General features: G+C 36.9%; 1 protein-coding gene across 1 annotated transcript in view; it reads left to right on the top strand.

Moving 5' to 3' along the window:
• Positions 1–15,825, top strand: part of BANK1 (B cell scaffold protein with ankyrin repeats 1) — a 281,977-nt gene extending 266,152 nt beyond the window's left edge. The window contains exons 12-17 of the mRNA XM_081813132.1: positions 3,913–4,088; positions 8,256–8,319; positions 12,969–12,998; positions 14,021–14,076; positions 15,373–15,437; positions 15,689–15,825. Of these exons, the coding sequence (XP_081669258.1) occupies positions 3,913–4,088; positions 8,256–8,319; positions 12,969–12,998; positions 14,021–14,076; positions 15,373–15,414 (368 nt within the window). The 3' untranslated portion in view covers positions 15,415–15,437; positions 15,689–15,825. The remainder of the gene's footprint in view (positions 1–3,912; positions 4,089–8,255; positions 8,320–12,968; positions 12,999–14,020; positions 14,077–15,372; positions 15,438–15,688) is intronic.
• Positions 15,826–16,844: the final 1,019 nt, after the last annotated feature.

Raw genomic sequence — 16,844 nt, 5'->3', positions numbered from 1 at the left:
ATCTTTAAAAAAAAATTTAAAAAAAAAGAAATTAAGAAAAAAAAAAGAAGAAGAAGAAGAAAAAAGATATAATTCTTGGATATCTAAGGTTTTAGAAAAGATAGAATTTCTGTGTATATCATGAAAGTATTACCCAAAATATATTCTAAGTAAATGAGAGACTAAACAAAATAAAAAGTTCAAGGAGAACTTTTGGTATTAAAGAATATGTGGTGAATAATGAATTCAATAAAACATGGAACCTGCTAGTTCCTTAGCTATGGGCCAAAAAAATAACTTCAGATGTAATCTTGGTTACTGGGTTTTTAAGTTCTATTACTGACAAGCTCTTTTCAATTACAAAATAATTTGGTAAGATGGTACAGTATGATATGGCATTGGTACAGTGTATATAGCATGGCTTGGAATGGTTTGTATTCCATGGGGAAGGCTCTTGGCAAAGTGGGAGAAAGTTTCTTACTTTAAAAACGATACAGGGGCGCCTGAGTGGCTCAGTCAGTTAAGCGTCTGCCTTCAGGTCAGGTCATGATCCCAGGGTCCTGGGATGGAGCCCCACATCGGGCTCCCTGCTCAGGTGCTCAGTGGGGAGTCTCTTTCTCCCTCTCCCTTTCCTCTCCCTCTGCCCTTCCCCACCCCCCGCTCCTGTTCTCCCTTTCTCTCTCTCTCTCAAATAAATAAAAAAAACTTAAAAAAATTTTTTAAATACAGTATTATTACAGAAAGCTGGAAATTAGAAAAAAGTAATCTCTGATATTATCACAATAGAACAACTTGTATCATCTCAAGATAGTTTCCCTCCATGCTTTATTTTATGAACAACATTTTTACTGTATATACAAATTTGTATTATGCTTCTGTACTTATCATTATATAATAAGTACTTTCTATGTTGCCATATGGTCTTTTTTTTCACATGATCTTTTTAATTATTATTTTAATGACTACTTAATATTTATTAGGTAAATATTTCATACTTTAAATTCTTTGTCGTTGGGCAATCAAGTTGTTTCCTTTCAAATTTTCAGTAAAAAATGTTCTTCTAGCCAGTCATTCAGTTATAGAAATAATTTTAATGAAAAGCTCAGTTACTTTCTTACGTAATCTAAAGATTCATACACTCACCACAGCAGTGTTACTTGATGTTTTTATTTGATCAAATAGAAAATCTTGTAAAGAGAAACTGATCCAAAAGGAACTAAAACTCTAGAAACTAGAGTTTGTCTTGAAGCTTTTACATTAAGAGACCAAGAGTCTGCAATACGTACAGTTAGCAATCTGACAAATGCTTTTCAACAATAATTATGTTAAACTCATACTAAATTTCATGAAAATAAACTAATAATGAATATAAATTTGGGGAGGAAAGAAAAAAAATTTCCCATCCCCCGTAAAATAGTAATCTAAACGCATTAAAGCAATTTTGCACACCCTACTAAAAATTAGAGGTTGCACGTTTTGGTTTGACTAGTCTACCCTCAGGAGAAAAGATGGTAAAGTGCCTAAATCATTTTGTTTTGCAACTTGTCATGGCTAATAATAATTTATCAAGACAATTTGCTTTAATCTTTTTAGTGGGGAGGGGGGATGGGTGAGTAAAAGCAGAAGTATGTAAACTTAGTAAACAGTTCATTTCCAGAACTTGCTCTATTTAGAACTCCTGCTGCTCCTAACTTTTGTTCTTTTGTTCTCTGCACAACCACACGAGACTGAACTCCGCGCCCCCCAAAAAGTTATCTTACTTATATTTTAGTAGCGAGAATTTGAAAGATGAAGGGGTAATTGAAATGAATATTGTTAAGATGATTCAGTATTTTTTTGAATTCAGCTAACCCTGCACATAGAGCAAAACAAGCTGGTAGGGTTTTCCAGGAAGACTTTCCTTGAGACGACTTCAACAAAAGCAGAAAATCCAGCTGCATAGGTTACTTGAGATAAAAATGCATTCACACTTAGTCAAAGGGAAGACACAAGTAAGGGGCTAGTTGAGTGTCTTAGCTATTAAATGATGGCGCTAAACTTCCATACTCTGTCAGGAATGGCACATAGAATTCTTTTGCAAACTGCATCTCCCAGATTGGAGGTGCCTATAAAAAGCAAATGGTATAAGAATTAAGATCGCAGTTGTTATCTGTGCTTTTAGCCAAACCAGTAAGCCCTCTGGCTGACTTGTGCTTCTCCAATTCTCCTGGGATTTCATGCTCTGTCATCCCTGAAGAAAAAGATTTAGAGTGTAGAATCTGTTGACATCTTGTTAGTTCTGGGGGAATAGGACTTAATGAAGAGAAAAAGACAAGCCGAGAAAACCCCCATAGGAATCAGAATGATTGGTCACGGAGCAATTTTATGTGTATGTGAATCTTTTCAGAAAGGAACCCTCTCTGTGTCCCCGTTCCAAGATTCCCTGTTAGAATCCTTCTCAAAACCAAGAAAGCCGGTAAAGGTCATTCCAAGACAGCCCCAAGGCTCAAGTCCCCTTGAAATACTTAAAACCTGCTATGAAGTACTTGAAATGTCTCTTTTCCAGACTAACCAATCCAAATACTATCAGTGAATCCTTATCATTATAAAATGTGAGGGGCGCCTGGGTGGCTCAGTCAGTGAAGTGTCCGGCTCTTGATGTCAGCTCAGGTCATGATCTCGGGGTTGTGAGATCGATCCCTACGTTGGGCTCCCCGCTCAGTAGGGAGTCTACTTGAGATTCTCTCTCTCCCTCTCCCTCCCCCTCTGTCCCTCCCCCCACTCATGCACATGCCCTTTCTCCCTCTAAAATAAATAAATAAGTCTTTAAAAAATTTTTTGAATGCCCTCCATTTCCTAAGTCCTTGTCTGTCTGGTCTAGTGACAGTCTAGTTGATCTGTATCTTTGTTGAAAATGGGCTCCCAGTAATGAGCAATGATTCAGGGACAGCAAACCAGGACACAGCTGGACAGGATTACCTATTCTTTCATTCTAGACTCTGTGGACATACTTAGATTTGATACTGCATGAGATAGACACTGCTGAGGAGTTACCCAGTCCCTCCTGAACAATACGATACATAGGTTGGACTTGTTAAAGAAGGTACAAACTCAGATGAGTTCTGTGGCCAGGCAGGTAGCCAGTGAGATGCCATCCAGGGACCATAAGGAGTGACAGGGATTGGGGTAGTCTGGAGAGCACATAGCATCCTCACAGGCTTGCAGCCTCTCTTCTGTCTTTAAACACTACATGGGACAAATAAAGCACCGAACTCACCCATGGTCTGTGGTTTGTTACTGCTGTACCTTGGGCTGGTCTGTGGTGTGGCATTAGCTGCAGCACATGGGAAACTGGACCATCCCATGTTCTTATTGTGCTGAGCAAAATAAACTCTTTTGGGAAGAGAGCAGTGCATTACAAAACGAGCAGGAATTGCTTATTTTAAATCTTTCAGGAGTAACGTTGTCAATGCTCCTAAACCTCTCGTGACACTTGGATGTTGGTTGAGATCTCCTTTCCCAAAGCTACAGAGATTATGTTTATTCCACAGATATTTATCATTGATAATAATGTTACTATTTACTTAGCTTACTGTGTGACAGGCACTATGCTAAGTGTTTTGTGCGCATGATTAAAAATAATCCTCACAAAAAGAACATGAAATTGGCACTGCCCACAACTAGTACAATGCAGAAATTTACACTGTTCCTTCTCGGATTGTCCCTTTCTCTTCCCCCAGTGATGACACACGTTGTTTTTACCCATAACACTAGGTACCAGGCACAACAATCCTTAGAAAGAAACTCATTAAAAATTTTGTACTGATTTATTCTGTAACTGCTTGTAGACTGGCAGGAACAAGAAACTCTACTGATTTGTTTTTAGAGTGCTTTTTTTTCCCCCCAATTGTCATATATTGTCTTCTTGTTAAAACATTTCCCCTCATATTGTAGACAGAGCTCGGATGGAAAGTCAAGCCTTTTCCACTGTGGACTCTCTTGCTGCTGGGCAGGAAGAACTCATCCTCTTGCAGGAGAAGGTCAAAAATGGGAAACTATCTGTGGATGAAGCCCTAGAGAAATTTAAACATTGGCAGATGGGAAAGACTGAGCTGGAAATGATTCAGCAGGTAATACTGACCCCAATCCCTTCTGGAACATTCACTCACTTGCAGAGCCTCTCTATAAATGTCTTTACGAGAAACACAGGTAACTATTCTTTTGATTTTAACTAGCCACAAAAAAAGATGTTTTCAAACTACCAATTGAACGTTTCATGTTTACAAACCATTGGTGAACTCAATGCTGGGACTCAGTGTATCAGTGCTAATACCTGATCATCTTATAAGGCTATGTGAATGTTTTGTGAATCTCATTGCTGAAATTAAGGTGAAGCATCTTTACACTAACATGTGCTCAGCATTCTGAAGAGTAGATTATGTTGACCAGGCTTAAAGGGAACAAGAAAATAATTTATATCATATCAGGCAATAGTCCTCAATGAAATATAGGAAGTTTTCTCTTCTCTTCCCCTTAACCTTTGGGGGGGGGGCACTGTATATATCAGTCAAGATTTACAGACAAATGCGGCCAAGAGTATTAACTTCAGATAAGCTTGTCTTCTATTAATATAACATACATCCTAAGAGGGTATTAGAGTAGGTGGTTCTGAGATGAGCCTGAAAACAAAATATACCATATACACCCCATGGCATTCCTCAGTGAGGGGTATCAGGACCATATTCTGTTTTATCCTGCAGGCCCTCCTACTCCCAAAATAGTCCAACAGTTTTTTTCTTCTCATCACAGAAAGCCCCAGGGCCATAGAAACCAGTTCTCAGGAAACTGTTTGATTGAATACATTTAATTAGCTAGTTTCGGCCAAAGTACAAATAATCATTAATAGCTTAATACACTACCTTTCCCAAGAGATCATTTTTATTGAAAAACAATGCTTAGGAACACATTTTTAAACAACAGAAAAATGAATCCCAGTGATAACATTCCAAATAAATGGGCATAGAGGCAGAAGATAGTTAAGGCAAGGGGACTTTCCCAGCACCTCTGAGATCACTCCTTCTCAGAAGTCACCTGTCTTGAAGGGCAGCTCTGGCCGTGGGCAGTGGCTGGACCTGAGCCAGGTTTTGCAGTGCCAAGAAAGGGCAGTTGTTTTGCCAAACAAATGGGAAAAAATGCTGATTGTACAGTTTTGCGACTGATCATCGTTCATGATCAGAATGACAACATTGCTTCTCAATCCGTGCTGACGCCATCACCGTCAAAGTCCCTCTTATCCTGAAACGGGTAAACTGTGCCGAGGTGTAGACCTACACAATCACTCTCCTAGCATTGCCAATAAGTTCTGTTGAAATAAGTCAGTTGCGCCTCATTCTCTTAGATCATAATAAAGTTTACAATTTAGAGTGATCCAACCGAAATACCTTCTTGGAAATTATTTGACTAGTTGTTTTATTAAAGGCTTGGTTGTTTTTATTTTGTTTGTGTATTTATATTTAATACTGTTTTAGCAAGGATTTAAGGTGGCCTCTGACTACTTTGAGACGATCTGACTTGTCCAATATATGGGAAAAATGGGATATTGAATACGGTTACTGTTTATGCAAGACAAAACAAAATTTAACCTGTAAATACAAGAACAAACACTAAGGCTGTTTTCCATTAGAGCCAAAAGTTCAGTGACTGACTGAATACCGTTTGACGATCAGTCAGTCCTTTTCCTTTGTTATGTTTCCAGCTTTAGTGAGATATAACTGGCTATAATGCTGGGTAAATTTAAGGTGTACTACAGTGCTGATTTCACACATTTACATATGATTACCACCATAGTGTTAGCTAACATCTCCATCATGTCACCAAATGACCATTTCTGTATTGGGGTGACAACATCAATAGCTACTCTCTTAGCAACTTTCCAGTATATAACACGGTATTGTTTACTGTAATCTCCGTGCTGTACATTGGATCACCAGAACTTATTTATCTTCTAACTGGAAGTTTGTACCCTTTGACCAACTTCTCCTCTTTCCCTCCACTCCTCAGTCCCTGGTAACCACCACTCTACTCACTGAGTTCAGCTTTTTTAGATTCCACATATAAATGTTATCATACCATGTTTGTCTTTCTCTCTCTGACTTTTGTCACCTAGGATAATGCCCTCAAGGTCCATTCATGTTGTTGCAAATTGCAGGATTTCCTTCTTCCTTAATCCATTCATCCATTGACAGGCACTTAGGTTCTTTCCATATCTTGGCTATTGTGGATAATCCTGCAGTGAACATGAGGGTACAGATATCTCTTCAAAATACTATTTTCATTTTCTTCAGATATATACTCAGGAGTGGGATTACTGGATCATATGGGAGTTCTATTTTTAATTTTTTTAAGAAACCTACATCCCGTTTTCCACAGTGGCTGCACCAATTTACATTCCCACCAACAGTGCACAAGGATTCCCTTTTCTCCACATCCTGCTGACACTTGTTATCTCTTTTTGGTGATAACCATTTTAACAGGTGTGAGGTGATAATATCTCAATGTAGTTTTGATTTGCATTTCCCTATTGACTAGTGATATTGTGCACCTTTTCATATACCTGTTGGCCATTCGTATGTCTTTTTTTTTAAAAATGTCTGTTTACTTCCTCTGCCCATTTCTTTTCTCTGACCATTTTTTAACTAGATTATTTGGATTTTGTTACTGCATTGTTTGAATTCTTAATATATTTTGGATATTAACCCCTTACCAGATAGATTATTTGCAAATGCTTTCTCCCATTCTGTAGGTTGCCTTTTCATTTTCTGATCATTTCTTTTGCTGTGTGGAAGCTTTTTAGGTTGATGTAGTCCTACTTATTTATTTTTGCTTTTGTTGCTTGTGCTTTGGGGTGTCATATCCAAAAAACTATTACAAAGGCCAATGTCAAGGAGCTTTTTTCCCTTATGTTTTCTTAGTCCTTAACATAAGGGCCTGGACAACACCCTGAATAACAGAAAAAGGAATGTTCTCCCCATTTTCCCAACATATATACACACTCATTCCTATACACTCTTCGATATTACTCTTGTAGTTTGCAAAAATATTCATTTATACCTTGAGGATAAATCTATCGGGGGTAACTGTGATGTTATATTATTAGTGACAGAGGTATTATCCTAAGAAAATAAGAGGGAAAATGGCACAAACATAAAGTTGGTAATAGAAGAGTTTCTAGAATAATGAAGACCCATGTAGAACCCCTGGCTTTGAAGGTGAGATGGTTGAGAAGGTAGAAACCTTGCCTTTCACCCTCTTCACTGCTGCTCATAACCAGTAAGTGCCTATAGAAGAATGTTTACTCCCAGAAAAGGATGATTACGCTAATGAAAACAGCTCTCTTTTTAGAAAACATGGTTTCTGGGTTCCAAGGGAAACCCTTAGGAAAAAGTGTTATTCTTAGATTCTCTTCTCAAAGGACACTTTTTAGTGTTAGCCTGTTTTACATTTTGGTAAAAATGATAATAGATGTGCAATGTAGAATGTTTTGTAGAAAGCAAAGAAAGATCACAAATGAGCTAAGAAGGGGAATCCAGTCATGTATCATTTGCTTCCAAGTCCCTGGTTCGTAGAAGGAATTCATAGGAAAGATTGTGCCCACAGAAGCTGGAGATGGGCTCAGGCAGTAGCAAATCAGCACTGTGTCACACTTTTGCTTTTGGACACCAGATGGCCAAGATAGCCCCCTCAGGTGTTAGATTGGGAAAACAGCAACCACAAGAATTGGGCTTTGGGTCGCCATGCTGACTCTATCACTTACAACTGTGTCTTTCCGGGGGCGCCTGGGTGGCTCAGTCGTTAAGCATCTGCCTTCGGCTCAGGTCATGGTCCCAGAGTCCTGGGATCGAGCCCCGCATCGGGCTCCCTGCTCCGCGGGAAGCCTGCTTCTCCCTCTCCCACTCCCCCTGCTTGTGTTCCCTCTCTCGCTGTCTCTCTCTGTCAAATAAAATCTTAAAAAAAAAAAAAAACAAAAACTGTGTGTTTCGGGAAAATTATGTAACCTCTCTGAATCTCAGTTTCTGTATATGTAAAATGAGATGATGACATACATACTTCATGGGTTTGCAAGAATTAAGTAAGATAACACATTAAAAATATCAGGGATGGTTGATTAGGACACTGTAAGTACCAAATTAGTGCTACCTAGTCATGGTGGTCCTGGTGACAGTACTTGATGTTTTCATCTTGATTCATGACAAATTTGTAAATATTCACTTGTATTTTCTGGTCAATTCCTCATTAAGGAAAAACTACGCCAACTACGAGATTGCATTATTGGGAAAAGGCCAGAAGAAGAAAATGTGTCTGGTAAGTAAGATTTGTCTGTTATTCCTTTATCACTCTGATAAAGAAGAAAATGCAAGGACTATGGAGTCTGACAGGTTTGAATTCAAATCTGTGCTCCATCACTTCCCAGCTGCGTGAATGGACAGCATCTAATCCCTGATACTCAGGTTCTTTGTCTACAAAACAGGGGTAATTATAGATCTATCCAGAAGTGGTTGTGTGCAAGTTACTATCTAAAACAGTTTTCACCTTCTTTGACCCATAATGAACCTTCAGTAAATGCTAGTTTCTTTCCTTTGATTTCTATGAAATTTGCAAATAAGGTAATTCCCCTCTAGTTTTTTTTTATATGTATGAGCCATTCATTATACAGAGTACTGAATTATTAAGGAGCCATACTTTTTTAATAAAGTTGAATATTCTCAATATAGTCAGTTCTCACAATTGTCCACATGTGGATCATTTTAAATTGTAAATCTCAGGTTGCTTTCCCTGGTAGCTAGCGTGCTTCTTGGCAATGCAGATTCCCCTTGCTAATAATTAACAGTTGCTCTCAGGGAGGGAAAAAAAAACGCTCATTTTCATATTAATACAAACCAAACATTATTAAGATGGTAAATCTTCTCCAAAGATAAACAGCACATTCCAAAATTGAAAATAAATTATGTTGTCGCAATTGGACCACTCTTTCCCCAAGTCCTTACCCCTGCACAGATAATTAAAAACTGACAACCCCTAGCAAACCTTGAAATTTCCATCTCTTCCATTTTCAATAAGATTGCATAGATTTTAGCTAGTGCTTCATGTTGAAATTGACCCTGAGAAAGTTTATTTTCATATTATCAAATTGGTATCTGCTTTTCCATAGAAAATTCTTTAAGCTCTCTTTCTAAAAACAGAAATATACTTTCTAAAATAGTTAAGTTCATAAATGCAAGCTGATTTACAGATACCTGAGTTCTACAGATCTCCATTCTAATGTGGAAAAAGATTAAAATTTTAACAATGTATCAAATTACAAAATATATAAATATCCTCACTAAGGAACATTAGGTAGTAACAGCTAATATTTGACTATCTACTATACACTTAAATGTTATCTTTTTAATTTCTTACAATAATCCTTTGAGGTAGACATTAGTCCCAATTTATAAATAAAGAAACAGATCATAAGAAACTAAGAAGCCCAAAGACACACAGATTAGAAACTACAACTTATTTCTTTTTTAATCCAAAGTCAATGCTTTTAACCATTGGTGTCTTAATTAGGAATCGGCTAGTTCCCCTTCTAACCAAAAGTAGTACCAGACAAACCCACTGTACAGAACACTAACACTGGGCAAAAATATGAGGCAGTTGATTTCAGGGAGTAGGCAGGTAGCAGCCTAAGACCATAATTCCAGTGACAAAATATACAAGATGACTCTAATGATTGCCCAGGAGACTGATTTTCTGACTATAGTCTGTGCAAAGCAGGGCAATCCTGTGACAAGAGGAGGCAAAGATCAGAGTTCAGGGCAGCCAAAGCTTCTAGAATGTGTGTGGTGGATCACTGAAGAAGAAGTAGCTGTATAGAGAGGTAGCCTCAGAGGCCACAAGTCTGTGGCCAAGAGATGAGCTGTACATGTGCAGGGCAAGACCACTCAGGCATACAAGATAACAGCTTCTAGGACACTGAAAGCAAAAGGAGACACTAGAGTTTGAGCAGAGCCAGGGAAAGGCCATACTGGGGATGTTTGAGTTCTTGCCCTGCCAGAGTGGAAAGATCTCCTTAACACATTGTTAAAACTGGCATCCTGCTGTGACACTTAAGAGATGTAATGATTAAACGCCATGACGCCTCCTCTAGAGGACCTCCTCTAGACCTGCCTTAACAAAGCCTAAAACCAAGCCCCTATAAGGTTCACATGGAAGGCGGAGTTTGTAGGCTCAGTCCCACTGAGGGCTTTAGAAAACACCATGGGCGGCTATAGATCAACACTGGAAAAAGCATAAAACCAGGCCTATACAAGTTCATGCCAGTCATCAAACTGCCTGCTAAAATGAGAACCTACACTTATTACTTATTAGAGGAATATTACAGAATCCAGAATACACAACTGATTGTCTATAATGTCCAGCATTCAATTTTTTTTTTAAAAGAAGGAAGACATTCAAAGATATGGGAAAATGTAATCCATAGAAAAGAAAAAGCCATCAATAAAAATTACATCTAAAATGGTCCCATTGTTCAAACTGAATGGGAAGAAATCAGAGAGGGAGACAAACCATGAGAGATTCTGGACTCCGGGAAACAAACTGAAAGATACAGAGGGGAGAGGTGGGGGGATGGGGTAACTGGGTGATGGGCGTTAAGGAGGGCACGTATGGTGATGAGCACTGGGTGTTATACACAACTAATGAATCATTGAACACTACATCAAGAACTGGTGATATACTATATCCTGGCTAACTGACCGTAATAAGAAAAATGGTCCCATTGTTGATCTTAACAGACAAAGACTTTAAAGCAACTCTTACAACCACAGTTAAATTAATAAAAAATATGGTTTTAAGGAGTGAATAAATAGGTAATCTATTGATATTTACAGAACATAACATGGGAAAAAATTAGAATACATGTCTGCTTAAGGTATACATGGAAGGTTTACCAAAATAGAACATATGCTGGGATATTTAAAAAGTTTCAATAAATTTCAAAAGACTGAAATCTTCAGAGTATGTTCTCAGAAAGATTTCAGCCTTTTGAAATCTTACGTTCTCTTACCATGACAGAAATAAATTAGAATTTAATTAAGAAATTAGAAATGTCTCAAAATCGTTAGGAATTAAGTACATTTCAAAACAACCGAAGGGTCAAATAAGAAATCACAAGAAAATATTTCAACCTGAATGATAATGAAAATACAACATATAAAAATGGGTGGAATGCAACTAAAATAGTACTTCAAGGTAAATTTATGGCTATAAATATTATAGTAAATAATATAGTAGAAAAGAGGAAAAACTTAAGATCAGTGATCTAGGTTTCCACTTTAGAAACTAGAAAATGAAAAGCAAACTCAATCCAAAAAGAGATAAGAGGAAAAACTAGAAAGATCAGATTAAAAATCAGTAAAAAATGAAAGAGATGAACAATAGAAAAATGTACAAAACCAGAAATTAGTTATTTGAAAACATAACTAAAATTGATAAAACCATGACAAAAATGAACTGGAAAAAAAGAAAACAAGAGTTACCATATCAGGAAAGTAAAGTGAGGCTATCACAACAGATCCTACTGGTATTAAAAAGATACTAAGGAAATATAATTAGCTTTTTGCCAATACATTTAACAACTTAGATAAAAAAGAACAAGTTAATTAAAAAACAAAACTTACAAAACTAAAAAAAAAAAATATTACACTCCTCTGAACATAATATTTTACATATTCAACAAAGATGAGGCTGGGAAGGAGGCAATAAGAGCAGAAGAAAATGAAATATCAGTACACACCAAATATAAAGGCTAGAATTTTTAGATATTGTCAAAATGAAGTGATTCAGCTATGGAACAACTTGATATACATTGCATGCATTGCTAATGGAAGTGTAAAGGGGTGTGGTGACTTTGGAACAGTTAAATTTGCACCTACTTTATGGCCTAGACCAGCCACTCCTAGGGATTTTTCAAAAAAAAAAAAGAGGGGCGACATTATGTGTATCCAAAGACTTGCTCACAAAATTCATAGCAGTTTCATTTACAATGGCCAAACCAGAAACAATCCAAATGTCCAATAGAAGAAGAGATAATTACACTGAAGTATATTCATACAGTGGAATACTACTCAACAATAGAAAGAAATGCCTACTATTACACACAACAACATGAATGAATCTCACAGATATTATGCTAAATGAAAGATACCAAACATGAAGGAGTACATGGTTTGAGATTCCATTTATCTGGAATTCTAGATAAAACTATAGAATAGAAATCAGATCAGGGTCACTAGAGGAATAGGGTGAGGATTGATGTCAGGGGGCACAAGGGAATTTTCTGTAGAGAGAAATGTTCTCTATCCTAATTGGGTGATGGACACATGGCTGTGTATATTTGTCAAGAGTTATAAACCTGGGGCACCTGGGTGGCTTAGTCAGTTAAGCGTCTGCCTTTGGCTCAGGTCATGATCCCAGGGTCCTGGGATCTAGCCCCGCATCAGGCTCTCAGCTCAGCAAAGAGCCTGCTTCTCCCTCTGCCTGCCGCTCCCCATGCTTGTGCTCTCTCTCTCTCTCTGACAAATAAATAAATAAAATCTTTAAAAAAAAAAGTCATAAACCTATATACTTTAAAATGTTTGAGTTGTACTATACATAGTGAATAATGCTAATTCAAAAAAAGAATGGCGTAGCTCAGGCTAAAAGAATATTAAAGCAGAGTAGTAAGCTTTTATTAAGTGTCTAACATATCTAAAATCATAATATCTTGGGACAAGCATCAGAAGGAAAAAAGACAAAAGTAGTAAAAGACATGGTTTCACACTTTGTCACCAGAAATCAGTATTTTTTTAATCAGACTATGAAATTTCATAGTCACATCAAAGATAAGAAGTAGTCAAACAATTAAAAAAAGAAAGTTTAAGATAAATATTGAGCAAAACTCAATAGAATGCACTCTTTCTGTCTTCTAGATAAACTCGCCATTGTGCACCATCCAAATGGTAAGTTTTTGGTATTTACTAAGAATATCAGACTACAAAAAAGTACATGGTAAACTAGTTTCCATATTAATGTAAACCTAATATGATTAGGCAGGTCAGTGCAAAAACTCATATAGATTTTCTCTGTATATGCAAAACCACTTGACATCCAAAATAACTTGGAGGTGATTCTAGAATAGCAATGTAGAGGCATTGTTACACAGTAAGAAACATGTGCTTTGAACTCTGATGGGCCCGGCCCTTCACAACTTACCGGTTACTACCTTTGGCAAACCACTTAAACTCTTTAGGCCTCAGTTTCTTCATATGTAAAATGGAGACCAGACTTCTACCTTGGGGAACTGCTATAAAGACTGATGATGATGTGTTAGTGGGAGCTGACACTTAATAAGTGGGAGTTACTGAGACAGGAAATGAAATTGGAATAACATTTCAGAGGGTGATCCACTTTAGCATGGTGGGGAGGAATGTATGCAGAAAGTTGGCAGGGTCAAGAGGGGCCAGAGACCAGCTGGGGAGCTCTGACTAACCTAGGAGCAACTGTCTACAGCCTGAACTAAGGCAGTGACTATGGGAACAGAGAAGAGCAATAGAAGCGAGCCACGGGGCTGGGATGGAAAATGGAAAGTCGGTGGTAAAGGCAAGAGGAGCAGTGGCCAATGGGGAGTAGTAGGAACAAGTTTTCATTAAAAAGAGTACTTTGCAATTGACTGATCACGGTAAATGGGGGAAAACGAAGAAGAAGGCGGCGGCATAATCTAGTCAGGGGTTGTTATTCAAAGGTTCTGGGTTGTGTTTGAACAGAAGCAACTCCTCAGCATCCTATAGTCAACTATATGGGGAGGAGAAACTAACAGCTTACTTGCCAAGGGTGCCCTTTCAATATGCCCCTTTGTATCTCTTCAGTAATTTTGCCCTTTACCTACATCCTACGCAGAGCATATATTGTTTTTTAGAAGTGTTTAATAAATGAATCATTAAATATGTAAAAGACGAAATAGTAACAGAGTTTATATTTCTAGGTAATGAAAGTGCCCGCAATGAAAATATGTTACATAACATACCCTTCCGCAATAAGGTAGGTTGTATTTATGTTAATTTTTATAAAATGCAAAAAAAAAAAAAAAAAGAACTTTGTTGAGAAAGAATGTAGAGCCTTCTATCCTATGCTTTGAAACATTTTAACAAATATGAACAAAATAGGTTACATAAGCTTTTGTGTGCAAATTACTGCATGAGCAGTAATTTAAGGAAATTAACTATTTAGAAAAAAAGCAAAGAAGGAATTCAAAGGAAAAAGGCACCAAGGCCAAAGTATGGCTAAATTTACCATGTACAGACCAAATAAATCTTAGAGGAGTGATGGATACATGTTTTTTTTTTAGCAATAGTAATATGATGAGTCTATCTGAACCACAATGTATATAGTCCTTAAAGTCTAGCTGAGGAAAAAATGTAACCCCAAAATACTGTTCATGTAAATAGCATCACTTCACATGTAGAGTTAACTGAAAATGAATTGCTAACAAGAAGCTAAAAATAACATGAAGCAAAGAGAGCAGCCATTGAGAACCAAGACTAGTTCAAGGCAACACTGCTAATGTCCTGATCACAAATTGTTCTTCAAAAACAAGCATGTTATTCCAACTATCTACATATGTGATGTAGGAAATTTTCACTATGGCTCAGGATCATGTGGCAGCTGGATTTCTTGCTAAAATCCAGAATTAGAGCCCTTGGTAAGTTCTCATAATAAACCAATTTTTAATAACCCTTTAAGCTCTCCTATGTTCTGAGTAAATCATAAAGATTCCTAAAAGTCATTTACCCTTAAGAACTGATTGACAGATTTACATTTCTGGACCACCCTGTGGCTACCAGTGAGCTATAGACCAAAGAGTCTAAAGTATAAGGACCCGTTAAACTCACTGGACAGAATCGTGGGGTACCACCAAGGCCTCTGAGTTTATGAAAATATGCTTGTCAAACAAAGATCCTTCTACAAGATCTATAAATGTCTTTACGAGAAACACAGGTAACTGCTCTTTTGATTTTAACTAGCCACAAAAAAAAGATGTTTTCGAACAATCATGGCATATTTTTTGAGAACAATATTTGGGGTAAGAGAAAAAGAATATAAACTCCCAGTACTTAGGCTATTCTCCCTCAAAATGGAAATAAAATGTGAACTCAAGGACTTTGCTCTCGGTGAGCTTTACAAAGCTTCTTTCCTTTTAAGGTGGAGGAATGTCTTGCCAGTTCCCTCTATGAAGCTATTTTCCTATGAAAGGCAACTATGACTTTATCATGTTTCTTTGTTCTGCCTTAAAATGGAGAAATGCTAGCTCTGTATCTTTTTCTTTTTTTTTCTTAGCTTCCTACTCGACTCCAAGTTGAAAAGGAATTTGGTTTCTGATGCAGGAAAGATAACTAAAGAAGGTAAAATATCAGCTGTATTTTTTAGAAAACTTAAAGCAGGCTTATTAGAGACTTGAAGGAATCATTTGTCTAGCAAACAGAATACTTTAAATATTTCACTGTCTTCTCCTGAAATGACAAACATGTGTATTTTTCAAGCTAAAGGTGATTGTTCCTCAGAAAGATTTATATACAGGGGTGATTTTTTGCTAGCTAATCAATTTCAATTGATCCATTATTCACTAATACATTTCCTGTGATCTCACTTTCAGGTTATTATAATGAAACCCAAAAATCTGCAGACACTGTGCTTTCTGAATGAAGCAAGCTTGCATTTGGATTGCCTGCTGTCTTCAGGGAAAATACTATGCTATGAAAGCAGAAGCAAACCTCTGGATTTCACAGTTTGTTATTGCCACAATTTATTGGCATTAACCTGCTTCAGATAGGTATATCAAGATTCAAATTGAATGCCATAGAGCAATTGCATTCTTTGACAATTCTTACATTTCACAATGCATTTTGCCACTGAAGCAGCTATTTCCCATTTTGACAATTAAAGGAAAACAAGAGCAGAGAAGTGAAATGCTCTGTAACAAAGTTATTGCGCCTGTTTGCAGCACTAACCTTAACAGTTTATTCCTCTGTCCTTAGAATGAACATGAAAATACAAATTTGTTTCATACGTACTTGCCTTTTAAATGGCTGGTCCATTTCCTAAATTTCTGACATTCAAAGCTCTAATTATTATCATCACATCATGTTTTCAAAAACCTTCCCGTAGTTAGTGACTATTTGCATATAACCTTGAGAATATTATTTTTTTAACTTTCTATATCTCAAATTAACATACATTTCCACAACCTACATTCTTTATTAAAAGGTTTACAATTTCAGCAACCTATGTCTTAGAAACAACTTACTAGCTTAGAATAGAACGGAGTTTTATCATTCTATCATTTTCCATGTATGGTTCCTGCAAATAAAATGAATGTTTAAAACTATGTTTGACTTTCCAAAATAAATGTATAATAATTAACCACTAAATTCTTCTGCTCACCAATTTATAAAAGGAAGGCTCCTGAAAAAAATTTTTAGCTCATTTAATTTCACTGCGTAAGCCCCACAAAGTGAACACACAGATGATTCTTTTCCTTGCTTCTAAACAGTGATAGGAATATCTATTTAAAGTGATTCTGCAAAACACTGATCACAGGTTTCTCATGACTATTAACATTCTCAAATAAGCTCAAGTTTTAAAAAATAATACAGATGTTTGATTCATTCCTAACAGATGATGCTTTGATTATGACACTTGGAAATCTAGTCTGTAGTTTCACATCCAAGCTTTCAAGAAATGGCAGGCCCTTCCCCACACAGTGGTTAATTATTACCCAAACAATGATTACAAATCCCCCATTTATGTGG

Source organism: Leptonychotes weddellii, chromosome 2 (genome assembly GCF_054177405.1).
Source record: "Leptonychotes weddellii isolate Sample4059 chromosome 2, ASM5417740v2, whole genome shotgun sequence".
NCBI lineage: Eukaryota > Metazoa > Chordata > Mammalia > Carnivora > Phocidae > Leptonychotes > Leptonychotes weddellii.
This window is presented reverse-complemented; position numbering and strand designations above follow the sequence as displayed.